This window comes from Nothoprocta perdicaria, unplaced genomic scaffold (genome assembly GCF_003342845.1).
Source record: "Nothoprocta perdicaria isolate Ctin4 unplaced genomic scaffold, notPer1 scaffold_12, whole genome shotgun sequence".
NCBI lineage: Eukaryota > Metazoa > Chordata > Aves > Tinamiformes > Tinamidae > Nothoprocta > Nothoprocta perdicaria.
The window spans coordinates 1,237,394-1,254,725 of NW_020454316.1; the positions used below are offsets into that span (position 1 = coordinate 1,237,394).

General features: G+C 50.9%; 2 protein-coding genes across 2 annotated transcripts in view; one reads left to right on the plus strand and one right to left on the minus strand.

Moving 5' to 3' along the window:
- The first annotated feature begins 1,237 nt into the window (after positions 1-1,237).
- NOXO1 (NADPH oxidase organizer 1) lies at positions 1,238-5,168 on the plus strand. The gene is made up of 9 exons (XM_026053901.1): positions 1,238-1,303; positions 1,943-2,023; positions 2,133-2,208; positions 2,532-2,712; positions 2,967-3,163; positions 3,606-3,719; positions 4,291-4,408; positions 4,568-4,646; positions 4,746-5,168. The coding sequence occupies exons 1-9, from the start codon at positions 1,238-1,240 to the stop codon at positions 5,166-5,168; spliced, it is 1,335 nt and encodes a 444-aa protein (XP_025909686.1).
- Positions 5,169-6,339: 1,171 nt separating this feature from the next.
- TBL3 (transducin beta like 3) overlaps positions 6,340-17,332 on the minus strand; it is an 11,308-nt gene continuing 315 nt past the window's right edge. The window contains exons 2-22 of the mRNA XM_026054039.1: positions 17,143-17,194; positions 16,924-17,019; positions 16,604-16,651; positions 16,081-16,222; positions 15,632-15,716; positions 15,316-15,486; positions 14,961-15,036; positions 14,479-14,575; positions 13,810-14,015; positions 13,297-13,438; positions 12,799-12,857; positions 12,198-12,301; positions 11,482-11,632; positions 10,676-10,906; positions 10,463-10,533; positions 9,527-9,683; positions 9,055-9,113; positions 8,453-8,556; positions 7,612-7,683; positions 6,881-7,039; positions 6,340-6,541 (exon numbers count right to left, since the gene is read on the minus strand). Of these exons, the coding sequence (XP_025909824.1) occupies positions 6,429-6,541; positions 6,881-7,039; positions 7,612-7,683; positions 8,453-8,556; positions 9,055-9,113; positions 9,527-9,683; positions 10,463-10,533; positions 10,676-10,906; positions 11,482-11,632; positions 12,198-12,301; positions 12,799-12,857; positions 13,297-13,438; positions 13,810-14,015; positions 14,479-14,575; positions 14,961-15,036; positions 15,316-15,486; positions 15,632-15,716; positions 16,081-16,222; positions 16,604-16,651; positions 16,924-17,019; positions 17,143-17,194 (2,395 nt within the window). The 3' untranslated portion in view covers positions 6,340-6,428. The remainder of the gene's footprint in view (positions 6,542-6,880; positions 7,040-7,611; positions 7,684-8,452; positions 8,557-9,054; positions 9,114-9,526; positions 9,684-10,462; positions 10,534-10,675; positions 10,907-11,481; positions 11,633-12,197; positions 12,302-12,798; positions 12,858-13,296; positions 13,439-13,809; positions 14,016-14,478; positions 14,576-14,960; positions 15,037-15,315; positions 15,487-15,631; positions 15,717-16,080; positions 16,223-16,603; positions 16,652-16,923; positions 17,020-17,142; positions 17,195-17,332) is intronic.

Here is a 17,332-nt window from a genome sequence, read left to right on the forward strand (position 1 = left end):
AGGGGCATCGCGCTCCGAGCGATCGCTCCGAAACCGTGGGCTTGCTGAGGGACTGACATGGAGTTCCCAGGGGTTTCGCCCTTGGTGACGCTTGCTCTGGGATCCCCGTCCCCAGCCAGTCTCTTCCCAGGAAATCGGCTCTCCAAACTGGCTGACTCGGGTCGCGAGCCTCAGGTCACACGGATCCCTGTGTGGTTTCACTTTTCTGTTGTCACATCTGCTTGTTTTTCTCCCTGTTCCTCTTGAGCATTACGTGGGCATTTCTGCTGGAGTCCACCAAAAAATGGGGCGTAAAGCAAGCTGATGGAAGTAGCAGTTGTCAGAAACAACAGTCAGTGGCTGCTTCCCACTGTGTTAGTTTTTCCTGGCGTTGGAGCTCTGGTGGATGCGGCACCAAGTGCTGCCTGAGCTTCCTTTGGTGGTCTCGTGCACGTGCAGAGGCTTCGGCCCCCCCAAAAACTTGAATTTTGACTGCGGCCCTTCCGAGCAGTTATCCGTAAACTCCCTCCTCCGGGCAAGGCGCCGCGTTGGGTCGGGATCCGGGACGGGATGTCAGTGTGAGCGGCTTTGCTGGGCTGGGCTCCAGCCGGCCCGGGGAGCTCGGCCTCGCTCCGGAGGCCGCGGGAGGCCGCGGGGAGGCTGGACACACGGAGCCCCAGGGATCCTTCCAGCCGGCTGAGGGGCCGGAGCCCAAGGCCATGGAGCCCTTCCTGGCCAGCCCCGAGTGCTGCGCTTGGCTCCCTGTGGCCGTCCTGGCTTTGGGGTCTTTTCCTTTTCTCTCCATAGGGGAATAGTCCCGCAGAGCTGCTGCTGAGGCTTGAGAGAAGCCGCGCGTGATGGGAAGAGGAAAGGAAAGGGCTGGAATTTTCCCTTGGGGTCCTGGCCACGGGGCCGGTTGCATTTTGTCCCCCTGGGAAGAGGAGGAGGAGGGGGAGGAGGGAGCGCTCTGGAAGCCGCTGGGACAGGGAAGGTCCCGCTGGGAATTTCCCCCGGAGCGGCAGGTGACAAGGGGCTCCTGCCCTTTTCCCCGGCAGCGGCTAACGGCAGCGGAGCAAACAAAGGGCACGGGAGGCTTGGCCAAACGGTGGGATTTCTCCCCTGCATTGCTGGGCGGAGGAGGAAGCGGGAGGCGATTCCTCGCGGCCGGGAACGCCCCGGCTCCGCTCCCGCTCCCGCTATTTAGTGGCCGGGAGCTGCGGCTCCGCGGGACTCGCATCCCGAGCGGGTCACCGGGAACATGAGCGGCAGCAGGTACCCCGTGGAGGTGAAGGCTGTGGGCGTCATGCAGTGCCAAAGGCACAAGGTACGGGGCTGCTCTTCCCTTTCCCTTCCCCTTAAACATTATTCGCAAAGTAGAGCTCTTTCAATTACTCTTAGAGGGATACATTCCTCATTCCCACTGCAGCATCGCAATGGGGGGCTGTTAGGTAGGGCAAGGGGCCTTTTAGACTTAGTTTTCAATGGGCAAGACCATAAGAAAATGCTTGTCTGGGATTCTGCTGCCTTTCTGTGGATGATTTCTTCGTTTTCTTCTTGTTTCAGCAATGATTGCTCACATGCAGCCCAAGAACTAAGGAAATACTTAAATTAGATGTAGTTTAAAATTTTGGTTTAAATGGGACAGTCTCACAGCCTGAAACCAGAGCGGAGCCAAATGCTGCTCGCTTGAAAGCATCTGATATTGACCAGCATAATCAAAAATAAATTTCTTTTCCATTTTATTTTACTTTACTTTACTTTACTTCATTTTATTTTATTTTATTTTATTTTATTTTATTTTATTTTATTTTATTTTATTTTACTTTACTTTACTTTATTTCACTTTATTTCACTTTATTTTACTTTACTTTATTTTACTTTACTTTATTTTACTTTATTTTACTTTACTTTATTTTACTTTATTTTACTTTACTTTATTTTACTTTATTTTATTTTATTTCAGAACTACATGATGTCTGTGTCCTGGTCGGATCGAAACAGCATTCTCATCTACCGGACATTTGAAGAATTTAAGAGACTCCATGTAAGTGAAGAATTCCCCAAAAATAACATTTGGTTTCTGGAGAGGGAGGGAAAGAGCTGGGCCGCGTGAACGGGTTTCACAGCAGCGTTTTTCTCCGTGTCGCTTTCAGAAGGAGCTGAAGAGAAAATTCCCCATCGAGAGCGGGTCCCTGAGGAGGTCGGACCGGGCGCTTCCCAAGTTGAAAGGTGAGGAGGCCGAGTCCTCCGCGAGCGTCAAAGAGCAGCCGAGGTGACGACGCTGCTCAGGGCAGCGCCAGCGGGCGCTGGTGGCCGCGGCCACCAACTCACCGCGTGAACGGGAATGAACCTGAGACGCTCAGCAGTCGTATCGGGAGCTGCTGAGAAGGCACAAACGGGGCACAAACGGGGCACAAACGGGCACAAAGTCTCGGCTCCTTTGTCGGGCTGTGGGTGCCGCTGGGTTCACCACCCTGCACAGGCAGAAGGTGCCGCTCTGGACGTGTCCCCGTCCCTTATCTCCCATCCTCTGCGCCTTTCTCATCCTCAAGATGCAAGTGGGAAGCAGAGAAGGAGCGGGAAGTTGAGCAAGTCCTTAGAGAGGCTGAGGCTGCTGGAAACGTATTCCCAGGAGCTGCTGAAAATGGATGCGAAGATCTCCCAGAGCGAGACCCTCACGCAGTTTTTCAAGGCACAAACCCGGGACCTGGAGCCTTCCTTTCCCGAAAACAGGTGGGTACATGTGCGTGACTTGCTTGCCTATTGCTATCCTGCAACGTGCCCGTTCCATAGGTGGGTAGAAGAGCAATATCAGCTACGCTGGAGGGGTGGGGAAGAGCAGGCTCGTTCTGTCAATTTTTTATTTATTTTTTCCCCCCTTTGGGAATATTTGCTCTTTTTAGCACTGAAGTAATTAGGGATTCTCCAGAATACACAACTACCCACTGTGACTTTTCAGTAAATCAGTGCTAAACTTTATTTTCCAGTGTCGTGATCATGCCGTCAGAAATTGGAGCGGAGAAGAAGAAAGGGCGGCAGCAGCAGCACGTGCCCTCCATCACACAGCCGCAGGCATCGCAGAGCTACAGGTGCATCGAGGCCTTTGAAACCAAAGACACCAAAAACAAGACCTTCAAAGTGGCCAAGAAGGAAATCGTTGAGGTGCTGATCAAGGACATGACGGGTATGTTTGCCTAGGATTGCTGGGTTTCAGCGTCGAGGACAGATGCTGTAGGATTGCTAGGTTGATTCATAGCTCGGCAAATACTGCATTTATAGCAAGATGCGTAGCAGCACCAGCTTGGGTGTGTGTTTGTGCGTGTGATGCACGTACCTGGCTCCATGCAGGAAGAAGGAACAAGTGCTGGGACCTTCCCAGGCACCAGGGGCGGGAGCCTGAGCTGAGACCTGGGGCTTCCTTCGCAGCCCGAGCTGAGAGCGGCTCGCGTTCTGCTGCGTGGCCCGCAGTGCACTGGCATGGTGCAGAACATGGGGGGCCGGGGCAGCTGCTCACCCGCTCTGCGGGACTCGCTCACGGCCGGGGCAGCCCTGGCCGGGCTCTGGGGCTGGCGCTCCTGGGACACTCGGACCCCTGCCCACCTCTTACCGGCCTCCCTTTGCCGCAGGGTGGTGGCTGGTGGAGAACGCGGACAAGCAGATCGCCTGGTTCCCGGCCCCGTACCTGCAGGGGCTGGACGCGCGCGGGGACGGCCCCAGCGCCCCGAGCTGCCAGGAGGACGGTGAGGCCGCGCGAAACCCTTCCCTGCTGCTCTCAGCTCACCCCTACCCCCGGCTCCTTCACCTCCCCACCTTTTCACTTACAGATATTTGTAAGTTCTCCAAATACACACACAGAAAATCCCAGACATGTTGGCCCCTGGCTGGCGTCTCTGCCTTTCTCAAGCTTGGAGCTTTTTAGCCACCTCTGCCACCAGCCGTGGGTTGCTCTCCGGGACAGTGTCCTGGTGCAGCTCTCGGCTGCACCTTGCGGCTGCTGAGCTCGTTTTGCACAGGGATGGGGCATCTTTTAACAGTGATTTGGGTAACCGTTAAACCCTGGGTTTCTCCTGTCTTAACTGGGAGCTTTAGACCACAGCTCCACAGGGCTGCGTGCTCCCCGCCCGGGTACGAGGCCAGCCCAAAGCCCGTCCTCCACCCCAGCTCGTGTCTCACGGCGGCTCCCTGGTGCTCGGGCTGTGCCGGGGCGCTCAGAGCCGGGCACCCTTCTGGGTTCTGCTCCAGTTTCCTTCCCCGCTTTGCCACGTGGGCTCTTTTCCCCACAAGACAGCACTCTCCCCCTTCCTCCCCCAGGCTGCCTGTACTTTGCGGCGCGAGCCTACGAGTCTCAGGAGGCGGACGAGCTCTCGCTGAACAACGGCGTGCTCGTGGAGGTGGTGAGGAAGTCCGAGGACGGCTGGTGGCTGAGCCGGTATGCGGGGGGGCCCAAGCTCCTGCTCCCTTTCTTGCCAACACTTCCCCCTCTTTAAGCAGCGGGTGGGATCCTCGCCCCGTCCCCATGCCTGGAGCCTCCATCTCCCTCCCTTTGGGACAAGAGCCCTGCTCAGTGTCGCTTCCATCCTGCCCTCAGGTACAACGGCCGGACCGGCTACATCCCCTCCATGTGCCTGCAGCCCTACAGGAACCCGCACTGCTGGCTGCAGTGCATCGTGAGCTGCGGGCTCAACACCTCCACCCCCAACCTCTTCTCCTCCTCCTCCTCCTCCTCCTCCTCCTCCTCCTCCTCCTCCTCGCTGGGGACTCTGCAGGCCCTGGAGGACGGCGAGGTGCAGGCTCACCCTGCCCATGAGCAGACCCAGAGGTGGAAACCTCTGCCCAGGGCCAGCTCCACTTCCCACCTGGAGAGCGACAGCTCGTCGCTCAGCTCGGGCAGCGAGCCGGGCAGGCCGGGCTGGCAGGGCGACCTGTGCCGGTCCCAGGTCCGGAGCCCTGCCCCGGCACCCCGCGACACCCAGTGCCCGCACCTCACCCAGCGAGACAGGAACGATTCCAGCTTCGCGGAGCCGCGCGCGGCCCCTTCCAGCTGCTCCCTCGACTCAGAGGCGGCCACCTGCACCCCCCAGGTGCCCACGCGGCCCTCGGCGCTCGAGATCCTGCAGCGCTGCAGCACTGTCACCAGGCGAGCCGTGCGCGCGGCGCCGCAGGCGGCCCTGCCGCAGAGCATGCAGTAGTGTGGGGCGTCCCGGCGGCGCGCAGGGCGTCCCGGCTGCACGTGGGGCGTCCCGGCGGCGCGCGGGGCGTCCCGGCGGCACGTGGGGCGTCCCGGCGGCGCGCGGGGCGTCCCGGCGGCRCGTGGGGCGTCCCGGCGGCGCGCGGGGCTGCTGGACCAGGACAAGGGCGAGCACAGGCTGCAGGTGAAGCTGCTCCAGGCAGGCGCACAGGAAGGCTCCCTGCCTGGGGAGGGGCTGCAGGGCTGTCCCAGCACACAATACAGCAGCTGGAAACTGCATCCTTGACCTCTGCCTCCAAGTGTCTGTGCAGGCACAGCGGGAAACACAGTTACGGGAGAGGTTGTTCCTTACTGGGCACACTGGCTGGGGCTACAGCTCATGGTAATGACTGGAACATCCCCCTTACTAAAGGGATCTGATGCTTCTTGAAGCTTCCCCCTCAGCTCACTGAGGGAAATTTGATAATAATAATACAAAAGAAAAAAAACCCTTAAGATTGTTATATATGGTGCTACTTCTGATTTTAATCTTCCCTGTATCTTTAAAATTTTCTGAAACAAGCATTTTAACCAGCATGAAGTGTTTTTGTATTGTTCTATATTATGTATGTTTGTCTTTGAAATAAATAAAACATGTAAATATCTAGAAATATCTGTTTGCTCCTTTTACACTTAAGAAATGTCCTAGTTGGGGAATTAGTTGTGCTCATCTGCCTCCCTGGCGCTCGCCTTCGCAGACAGGGTGAGAGCTGCTCCGCGTCAGAGCACATTCAGCCCACACAAAGAACCTTGTCAGTGCTTAGATGCAGAACTAAGCCCGACCCATGGCCCAGCTGGGCTTTGGATCAACACCAGGAGTGGGCAGGCCCAGCTGGGCTTTGGATCAACACCAGGAGTGGGCAGGGACCCACCTGATCACAGGGGATGCGGAGGCTCCAAGGAAGGCTCAGTGGGAGCCTGGGCCTTCCTCATCTCCAGCATCTAACCAGCCCTTCCTGCAACAGGCACCAGGCTGCAGGGGAAGATAGACACCAAAACTCGGGGTGTTTAAAACACAATGGGAAGCTACAGCTTGAACAAAGGACAGACCATCTCCCCCTCCCCAAAGAGTCTAGAGACAGACACTGATCTGCTTCAAGTTTTTAAAAACAAACTTTAAAAAAAATTATGAAAAATACAGATATCCCAGTTGCCGTGCGTGGTGGGAGAGCTGGCCAAGGGGTCCAGCTCTCCCCTCAGGAGGCAACTGGCAGGAGAAGGGTCATAGAGTCACATCTTCCTGCTGGGACACGTCAGCCAGCTTCATGTTTTGCCACATGAAATCAATGAACATGGAGGCCTCCAGTAACCGGCTCAGTCGCTGGAAATGTCGCTCTGCAAGGAGAGAAACTCACGGTTGGTATCAGGGAAGGGGACGTTCACCATGTGAAGGGTGCCCTGTTAGACCAGAGCAAGCTGGGAACACCCACATTACAGGAGACCTCGGTCTCACAGACCGTGAAAAACCGTTTGTCAGTGGCAGTGCGGAGGCCAGAAGTGCCAATAATCACAGGGTGCCAGGATGAAGGCAACAGCCCTCAGTGGTGTGAGAGTGGCAGGAGCAGAGGGCAGCTGAGGCCACGCACAAAGCACGAGGCTTTTCACCACAGGCAGCACCAGCTCTGAGCCCCCGGCAGCCCCAAGACGCTGGCCCGCGGCTCCAGCGGGACTCACCGGTGTAGGGAAGCAGCGACTCCACGGCACCCTTGATGCCCGAGTACTGCAGGAGGCAGTCCGGCGTCTCGTGCTTCAGGAGGGTTTCCATGACAGCCTGGGCCTCGTGGCAGTTGCGAGAGTTTGTATTCCACGTCACCAGGAAGGCTAACACGGCCTCTGCGGAGGAAGGAGGCCATGGGTACACGCCAGCTGTGCCAGGGCCCCGGCACCTTGCAGAGAGGACGCATTAGAAAGCACCTCTCCTGTCCTAGAGAACAGCTCAGCTCCCAAGCACCACGACTGAGGAGCCTGGAGAGGTTAAGAGCAACACGGAGAACCCCCTTGTGAGCGGTCACAGGGATGTCCTAAAGAAGGGGGTGATCAGGTAAGGTGCCCTTTTGGCAGCTGTGACACAAGGAGAGCAGATTTAGCACGTTTTGGTGCATGGCAGGCATGACTTCGTGCACTAGTGCTCAGTGCACTAGTGTCCCACTGCAGGAAGGTCTCCTGGTTCAATAGGAGAGTCAAGGGACAGGCCGCACCAGAGGCTGAGGAGCCCCAGAAGCTCAGGGCAGCTCTTGGTGTTTGCCATGAACAGCACCACAGCAAAGAGCCTGGCCCTGGGCAGCAGCAGCTCAGCAGTGCTGGGAGCTCCTGAGCGAAAGGTGGGTCTAGGGAGTCTCCTAATTTTAGTTGAGAAAACAGCTCCTCAACCAAGCCTTTGGCACACCACTCAGGCTGCAACAAACCTTTCTGATCCTTCCGCAGCCGAAGGATATTCTCTTCCAAGTGCTTTCTCCCATTGGTTTCCTTGAGGATGGCTGCAAAAGAAATGAAGAAGCAGGGAAAGAATAAGAATTCAGACTCAAGAGCAAGACGCATGTCCTCCTCCCACACTGAGGACCCTACAGGAAACAGCACACAGTCCTGCCACAAGAACCTTTGGACACAGAGGTCAACACACTTTAGATGATCAGGCCAAAGATTCCCTTCCACCTGCTCTAAACCTGCCAGTGTGTCAGTGTGCAAGGAATCCTCCTCTGTTGGCACAGGCTCTCTCGGGCAAAAGAGGGGCTCCTGACATGCTGTTTTATCTGTCTGACCATCTCTGCATCTCTATGCAGAGCTCAGTGTGGGAGCAGCTACACCACCAACCACCCTGACACCCAGAGTGCTGCTGAGGGCCCTTCACGCAGGATCCACCTTCTTAAATGAGCCCACACTTCGGACAAAGAGAGTCAAATAAATAAATATATAAATTCTGGGTGCCACTTGCTACCCTGGGAATGAAAGCTGGCTTGACTTGTAATGCAAGACTAGTGCTCCTCAATCAGCTGTGTTTGTCACACTCAGAAAAGTGACCTCTCATGTCCCTGTTGTGTTGGATTCCTTCTGAAATGCACCCATTGGCTGAGAGCAGGGAGACTTATCAGGAGCAGTAAAAGCACAGATTTCACCTAAGGAATTGGAGTGATATGAGAAAGAGAATACACAAGTTTGCAGTTAAGTTTTGTAGTCTTCACCTCCCTGGAAGAGACCTTTAGGAAGGTAAGAGGCAGAAAATGCCTTCAGAGCTTAGCATGGACTCACCTTTGACCACCATCAACACTGTGTGTGGACGATCCAGAGAGATTGCCAGCCCCAGAGCTTTGAGATATCTTTTCTCATGGAGCAGGTTAGAAAGCTCTTGTTCTCTGAAAAACAATTTGAGGTCAAGGAAATGTCAGAAAAAAATATTTAGTTTGTGGAACAAAATGCTATGCAGAAAGTAGACTTGGCAACAAGAACACGCAGAATTTAGTGCCAAGAAATTAATACCACTTTCCAAAGAACACTTCTTTGCCCTCATTGTGCAGATAATTACCCTGGCACGCTCAGGGACTCCCCGAGCTATTCAGTGCTGGCTATGCACGAGGAAATGAATGATAATAGGTTTCATCAGTTTGTCTTGGCTTACCTCAGCAGTACATAAACATGAAACCAAGATTGTCAGGCTGACAGTATTATAGCAAGGATTTACAGTAACTAAAGATAAACTATGAGATAGGTGAAGAGACTACTGTGATTTGATATAATCAAAATAGCTAAGTGACAGAATCCATAGCTTAGAAGGAAATGGATGACCATCTGTGGACAGTCTCAATAGGAAGAATTTGCCTTTTCACAGCCCACCGCTGCCAAGACCCACTTACTTCATAATCTGCTCTTCCTGCTTAGCTTGTGCCTCTTGCTGTTCGATTTCAGTGACATCCTTTAACAAACCAGAACACAATCATGTCAAATCTTGCTTTAATGTAGATCAATTTTTGTTTAGCTATCAAATGACTTTAAGATTTTTTTTTTTTTTGTAAAAAGATCTTCAGGTCAAATAATCGCTGAATTTATCAACTTGCAATTTCCTTCCACATGACCCTCCAAACACCCATGCTTGGGCAGGCTGAGGCCCATCTGCTGTCCTAACAGTTTATGACACTGTCTGGGTGTGGCCAAATAAAAGAGAAATCAAGATATGCCTTACTGACCCAATTTCAAAGTGCAGGAAAGGAGAGGAGTGCATGAGTCAGGCTGGGGCAAGGTTGGGACCAAACCCCGAGGATCCTGATCTCTGCCCTGCGTTCTGATCACCAGGCTCGAGAGGAGAGCCGGGAGGGCTCCAGCCTGTACCTTCCACAGCGTGATGCAGGAGTCGCTGGATCCCGTCACAACCAGGTCATCTTGCTTGTTAGAATGAAGACCCCAGATTTTATCTTCATGACCATCTAATGTTTTCACACACTCATTTGTTTTAATTGTCCAGAGTTTTAAGAGACCATCAGAACCACTTTTGGAAGACAAAAAAACAAACAACAGAATTAACTCAAAGGAACATTAGATAGACTTATTCTTAGTCTGTCCTGCCTCTAGTACTGAATAAACAGATCTTATTTCATTGCCTTCAAAGTGGGAGTAAAACTAACCACAAGTATCAAGAGAGCTTAAGCAGCTCAAGCCATGTAAACTCTGAAGCCAGGCCCAGCTTAAACAGCTCTCCAACAGCAAAAGAAAGCACTGTGTTATTAATTCTCAGTCCAAACAGGAGACACTTCCCAGGATTACTAAGCTTTCCTCAATGATTTCTTCTTAGAAAACCCTATTTCTTACGTATCACCGTAAGTTCCAACGTTCCAGTCTCTCATATTTCAGCTTTTCCACAAGGAAAGGCAGCACAGGGGACTACCAGAGGCCCAGGAAAGCTACATCATTTCCTGCTTCTAGCTAGAGGGCCAGTTCTTGCAGGCAGCAATTCCAACCGTTTATCTCTTGCTGCTTTTCCCTTGCCAGAGGAGGCAGAGGGGTGAGATGCGCCCTTAGCTCTGCCCAGCTATAATGTAAGTCACTGGCTGAGCAGGGCCAGCAGCAGCAACTGGAATCTGCAGCACAGCTGCAGAACTAGAGGAAGACAAGGCAGTCCATGTAAAAAAGCTTAGCAGAGACACGGAATTTTCTTCTCAGATTTTCCAAAACAAAACCCATCATTCAAGACTCTACTCCCTTGTTGCTTACATCAGCTAAGGCATTTCCTTTCTGATAGTTTTAACACCTTCTAGGGCACTGACTTACCTGCTAAGCAGCTGGGTGCCCCGGCTGACAAATATGATCTTCAGTACAGAGGCATCGTGACCTTCAAAAGTCTGGAAAACAGAAAGTTCAAAAGAGCTGTTGCCTGGCTTTTCAAAGACAAGCCTCTCTAAGGGGATCCAATGCACTGCCTCAGCTCTAACGCCTTAATCCTTATTTTATGCCAGGTTTTCCTGGGCAGTTTAACTTCATTACCTTCAGACAGCTGAAGTCCTGAAGGCCCCAGAGCTTCAGTGTCCCATCTGCTGAAGAGGTGGCCAAGATCTGGTCCACGGGGGAGAACTGCACGCACCAGATTCCACGTTTATGGCCAGTGAAGACACCCAGCAAGGAGCAGTCGGAAGAGGACCACAGCTTGGCCAGCCGATCCTGCGAGCCTGTGGCGATGAGCTTGTCATTTGGAGAGACTGCCACACTGTTTATATCCTGGAAAAGGCAACAAGGACAGAGGAAAAGCACATTAGATCTTCCTATTGTTACTGAACATTAGAAAATTCAGTGTACAAATAAAGAAGGATGTTAGTGTCAATGCTTGATCAACTATGCCAATGTCCTCAAATTGCTGGGCCTTTACTTGTTTTGGAGCTCACTCACGCGACTGCTCATTTCTATTAAGCTAGGAAGTGGACAAACTGCCAACAATTACACTCATCATTTTAGAAAAGATGACTTAATCAGGCTTGTTTTATTTTTGAGAAAAGGAGAAGAGAAAGACTGCAGCCTGTTGAGTGTGTGAACAGAAGACAGAAACGAGCTTCACAAAAAAATTAGCTAAAAACTGAAGACATAGACCAGTAAGCAGCTCCAGATGAAAATCTCTCGTCTCAGCCTTAGAAGCAAGTCCTCAGTCTCCTTTCCTGAAGTGTCAGGATTTTCCCATCACCTACACTACCATCTACCTCAACCAATCCTGAACTGTACTTGCAAGCTCCACGTTAACATCGAGCACCCAGATTTACTAGAGATATTTCTACACATTTCCAGGTCTGGTGAAGCTCTACCTTGTCATGACCTCTCTCAGTCACTTGGGCATGAAGGTTTTCTGGACTGGAGATCAAGGCTGCTTTTGCTTTGGATGTGAGGGATTCAGGAATATTCCAGATTTTTACTGTGCAGTCCTGGCTGCTTGTCACTATGAAGCTTTCTTTCAATCTGAAAAAAAAAAAGAAGTATAAGGCAAAGACGTTCCAAGTGTAAGGAAGCAAGACAGTGGCTTTATTCGTGCAGAAGCCTTCTCTTCCTTCTCCTCCCAGGACCTACACACTTTCAGTTGCTGCTGGAATGTTAAACAGAGCACTTGCGATTTTTGAAGCTCACTTTCATTTTCCTGTTCCTGTGGGAGCCTCCAGCAGCTCAGACATTAGTAAATAGCACTGCTGGCTCTCTCAACCTACACACTCAGGTACGCTGCACTCTTGAATAGAGAAGCTGGGCTTCAAAACTACAGGCAGCAAGAAAGGTGAAGAGCTGACTAACAGACATGCTGTTCAAACAGGCACTTTTATATTCACATTCTCTGTTGCCCAAGACAAACAGAAGTGAGACTGACAGAAGTACAAGGTGAACAAAGTGCATCCAAAAACCTTCCCTTCAAACACAAAGCACTACCAGGGATGAACAGCTTCAGAGACAGCATTCCCCAAAACATCCACGCGCTGAGGATCAACACAAAGATGCACTTCGTGCTGCAAAGGTAGCTCTGCCCCATCTTTATTACCTTGAGCAAGAGACGGTGCCCACCACATGTGCGTGGCCCAGTCCTTGGGCTACACAGGTCACTTTTCCATCTTTGCGCATCCGCCAGACTCGAAGACTTTTATCCTGTAGTGAAAGAGGAGAAACTGTTGTGTTTTTCTGACAAGTGATCAATCTCACACATTTACTCCATGCATAAGCCTGGCTAGAACCTGGGCCTGCGTTCCTCAGGGCATCTGAGGGCAGAATGGCCAAGCAGGCTGCACTGCAGCTTGCAGGTTAATTCTGAGCATATTGGGCCAGCTGGCACCTTTGCTTCCAGCACTTTATCTGGTCCACGGTCCTCCATCAGGCTCTCACTAATAACGCCCATGCAAGAGCAAGAAAAACTTGAAAAATGAGACATTTTCTTTCAAGCTATTAAAGAACAACCAATCAATATTCTCCCAGAAATAATATTAAGAAAAGGATAGTACTGGGCCCTTATATTACAGGGACATAGCAGATCAGAAATTCCATCTCAACAAAAGCCCTTTCCAGATCACCAAAAAGGAACAGTAAAGCTATCCATAAAGATCCCTAGAATAAAAAGTTTCATTTAATAAAAAAGAAAGCTTCTATACCTTAGCACAGCTTACAAACATCAGGCCTTTTCTGAAGACATCCAAAGCAAGAATCGTTTCTAAACAGATGAGAAGACAAAGCAATACGGTAACTGGACAACAGAAGTGCATGATTATGTGGAGTCTATCGCTTACTGATTGGGGTAAACAGCTCAGACTTCAGACCATATCTGCCTGCATGACAAAGTGACATGTGGTTTATGGCACTCATGTCAATCACTTATCACCACAAAACCGCCTTCAGAGCTACTGCTACATCTTTAATCTACATAAATCTCTCTGCTTGTACAAGGGACCAAGCTGACAGCTGGAAAAGTCAGGCTATGGTTTACAAAGTCACAACAGCATGACTACCTGCTTTCTCCACATCACTGCAACACTGCTGTGACACTGTTCCAGAGCACTCAGACCCCAGACTCCACATAAGCATTGCCAGAGGGAAGGTAGATACAGAAATACTTCAGGCTCCCCTCCCACCCACAGCAGCGCTGCCCTCACCTGTGTGGCCATACAGGATCTGGCAGTGTGATGTTGCTAGCTCAAACACCTTCAGCTGAGGGCTGTTGGTAGCCACCACAATGTGAGAATCACCAGGTCCAAGGAACTTCACATCCAGAACCTCGTCGTTGTAACCTGCAAACTGAAGATTTGGGAACATTTAACATCCATTCAGAAAACAGATGGTTAGAAAAAAGCACTAAATGGCATCACGCTCAATGAGACTGCGTCAGTGTGAACTTTAATACTGAAGCTTATTAGACATAAGCCAGAGCACAGAACAGACTCCTGGCTAGGACTATTCTGTGTTTTACATTTGTCTGTTTTTGTGCAATATTTCTTCGGACAATTCCTCCAGTGAAATTGGCTTTATGCCTTGTAAATACATATAAAAAACAAGAAACAGCCCAAGGACAGGCCAGAAGAGAGGGAAGTCTTGGACAAAAGCTGTCACCAGAAGCAGAGACAATCCCAAGGCGTGGATATAGGAAAAGGAAGAATGAAGACTGTTACCTGCTTCTTGAGCTGGAGAGTTGGAGCATCATATAAAACAATGCTGTGTTCCACGGACACGGTGACAAACTGATTCCTCCCAGGCACAAGCATGCAGTGGGTCAGACTGCGCTCGCTGGCCTCCTCCTTGGATTCCACAGGCTCAAAGGGCACAGCCTGGGTAAACACACAGGCAGCTGTGGCAACTTCCCAGATTTTCAGGACACCTAACACAAATAATGAAATAAATTATCCATTGGAGCCACTGTTTTTGATAATGATCATCCAGTTGATATCGAAATAAACTCTGGCCTCATTGCTGAAGAAAGCTCCACAGCTTCAAGATAAGACAACTGGCTGTTCCAAATACAGTGGTGTAAAGAATCAGAAACATTTTCTTCAGTCTATATCAAACTTTTGTTCAATTTAAGTCTGTCATAGCACAAACAGCTCATCCAGCTGCAAACTATGACAAAAAACCCATAGCTAAATTGAGACTACCCAACTGTGCCTGAGCAACCCATCCCTGTCAGAGGAACTCCGAAGAAGGCTCTGCTCTCCAGTGCTCAAGCTGAGACCAAGGCTCCTGTCACACACAGAACACACATCCCAGTAACAGCAGCAACACAGGCCTAAAGCACCGTCTTTGCTCAGCCTCTAAATGGGACAAGGACATGGCACAACGCTCACCTTTGCTGCCAGCTGTGAGGAAGTGCAAGCCTTGGTTCTTCACACCCAGCTGAGAGAAGTTTCCATTTTCAGGTAAGAGAACAGCAGCTTCCACACTCTGCAAGAGAGTTGGCCAAGCACTGGCTGAGACTGGAGGCACTGGAGTCCTGTTTCCACAGGCACCCCACTCCACTGCCCCCCAGCCAGGCAGGCAGACAACACAAGAATAGAGTTTTCTCATGACTCTCCTTGCTTCTCTCTGGCACTGGGAAAACAAAGCCAGGGTCAACATGTTCTCATGCTCCCCAGAAATGACTCCGCTAAGCAAGGAGAGAATGAAAATAAACAGCTTTGGAGCAGAGTTTAACAACCTCTGTAAAGTATAAAGGAAACAAAGCCCGAGCTTGCAATGTCTTTCTCTCTTTAAGAGAAAGCAGCATCACAGGAATAGCAACCTAGAAGCAACAAAGGATCTCAAAGCAATAAGTGAAACGTGAGTTCACCTCATAGACAGGGATGGTTCGTTTGCTTTCTCCTGTTTTCAGGTTCCACACCATGCAGATTTTATCACGGCCAGAACTGGAAGTTAAAAGAGAGTTTCAATGTCAAAGCCATTCAACTCACACTCAATTCTGAAACAAGTTCAACAGCAGCCTTCCACACAGTGGCAGACTATTGTCACCAAGCACAGGCACTGAAAGCCTTGATTGCTTCTACACTGACCGGCTGGCAGGGTGCAGCTTCAGCGAGGATCTGTCCCCTCAACAGACAGCCTTCCCAGACATCACTCAAGTACCCAGTTTTGGGTAGGAGGCAGGGTGAGAGGGACAAAAAGGCTAATCCTCTAAAAGTTTTTACCTGATGAGTGTATCTTTATCCGCAGCAAAAGCCAGGGAGGTGACAGCACTGAAATGGCCACTCAACACAGCAACACACTTGCTGGATTTCAGATCCCAGATTCGGATTTTGTAGTCCATTGAGGAGGAGAAGAGTTGCAGGCGTGAAATATCAGGGTGGAACTCAACCAGGCTAGACAGAGAGAAATGGAATTGAACAAGGCAGGACTACGTTGGGACATCCCCACAGCATCAGTATGCAAACATATATTCCACACAGAAGCATCACACTAACACCAGAGGAACAGAAATGACTGAAAACTATGACTTGTTCTTACTGTACAACTCCTGAAGAACCTTTTAGGTTGTGAGTGCAGTACTGCTTGATCATATCCCAGATCTTAATGGTGCTGTCACAGCCACCTTGGAAAAGAAGGACATAAAAGAATGAACTATGGAGAAGAGATGGAGGTCCAGTACATCAACAACTGTAGAAATTCACAGGTTACAAAAGCAGCAAAGAGTAAAATGAAATTCGTAACAACCATCAACAGCAAGGGGAGCTCACAGACTACTTTACACTTACCAACATTTAATGAATATACTTTAGGTAGAATATTAGAACATTGTTAGGTGAGAGGTCTTGATAGGCCATACAGGCAAAATCTCTCTGATATTGTCTGCATTTAAGAGATTGCTAAATCACACCATATCAAACTGGGCTAAACTATTCACATTATGCAAAAGCCTGGGCACTCCCGTGACGTGGCAAGAAGCAGGGCTGTACCTGTGGCCAGCAGCGTTGAGGTGGAGTCGAAGGCCATGGCAGCGACGGGCGCCACGTGCACCGCCTTCCACGTGCGGACACACTTGTTCTCTCGCCAGTCCCACTGCTTCAGCAGCAGCGCTCGGCTCCCCGTCACCAGGATCTACCCAAAACAGCACAAAGGAAGATTGCCTGTCGAGCGGGGTTTGTGCAGCACATCTGTACGTATGTGGATACATGAATGGAGCCACAAGTAAATGTAAATGAAGTATCAGCTAACAGAGGCTTTGCAGGCATATACAAAATTGATCAAATGGCGCTTTTGTCTCTGGAACTGTTTCCTACCTGCAGTTGTAAGTAAATAAAAAACATAATAAGGATCTTTCCTGTATCTGAGTTCAACCCAGACTAGAAGCCAGATGGAGGCACGGGACACTCTGTGCTGAGACCTCTAGGAACAGACAGTGTCTCCAGGCAGACTCCAGGACTCAGCAGCTTCACCAGGAGGCCCAACAAAGCAGTAGAGAACAACACAAGAACCTACCTCGTCATCAGGGCTGAGAACAAAGGAAGTAATATCTTCTTGATCGTCCTGTTGATAGGAAGGAAAAGATAAATCAAACCCCCGTGCAACGCTGCTGAGGGCTCTCAGATCATGTTTCTACAGGCTTCCTTTGAGCACAGTCCAACAGCCCTCCCGATGGGCTTACCATTAACTCTCTGAATTCACATGCATTTCTCAGCCTCCCACCTAATTCTCACTCTTTAGGGTTCCAAAAGAGCTGACAACTGCAGTAAAACACCCTTGGAGATTTCAAAAATATCCGGCAGTTTCGAAAGTCACCGGACACGGGCTCTCCTCACCTGCTCGAGGCTGTGCAGCAGAGCTCCCGTTTCTATATCTATTACATTCAACTTGATCCCGCAGGGGCAAAACATGAACTTTCCATCTCGATTAACCTGAAGGGAGAAGGAAAATCAGAAGCAATTACAGCACCAGAGGAACAAGGTGTTTTAAAACAACTATGCCTCAACTTTGGCTTTTTTCCCCCTCGATATCGGGAGGGAAGTTGATCCTCCTACCTGGACTGGCCCTCCTTTGTAGAAAGGCTCGATCCTCCGTGACACGGCGTAGCTGGAAGAGAAACGGGAAACGGGCGGCGGCAGCTCAGAGGCGGCTCCGCTCCCGCGGCCCCGCGCGGGCCCCCGGGGACCCGCGGCCTCCCCGGAGGCCCCGTCCTCCCCCCCCCGCCGCCCCCGGGGACCCGCGGCC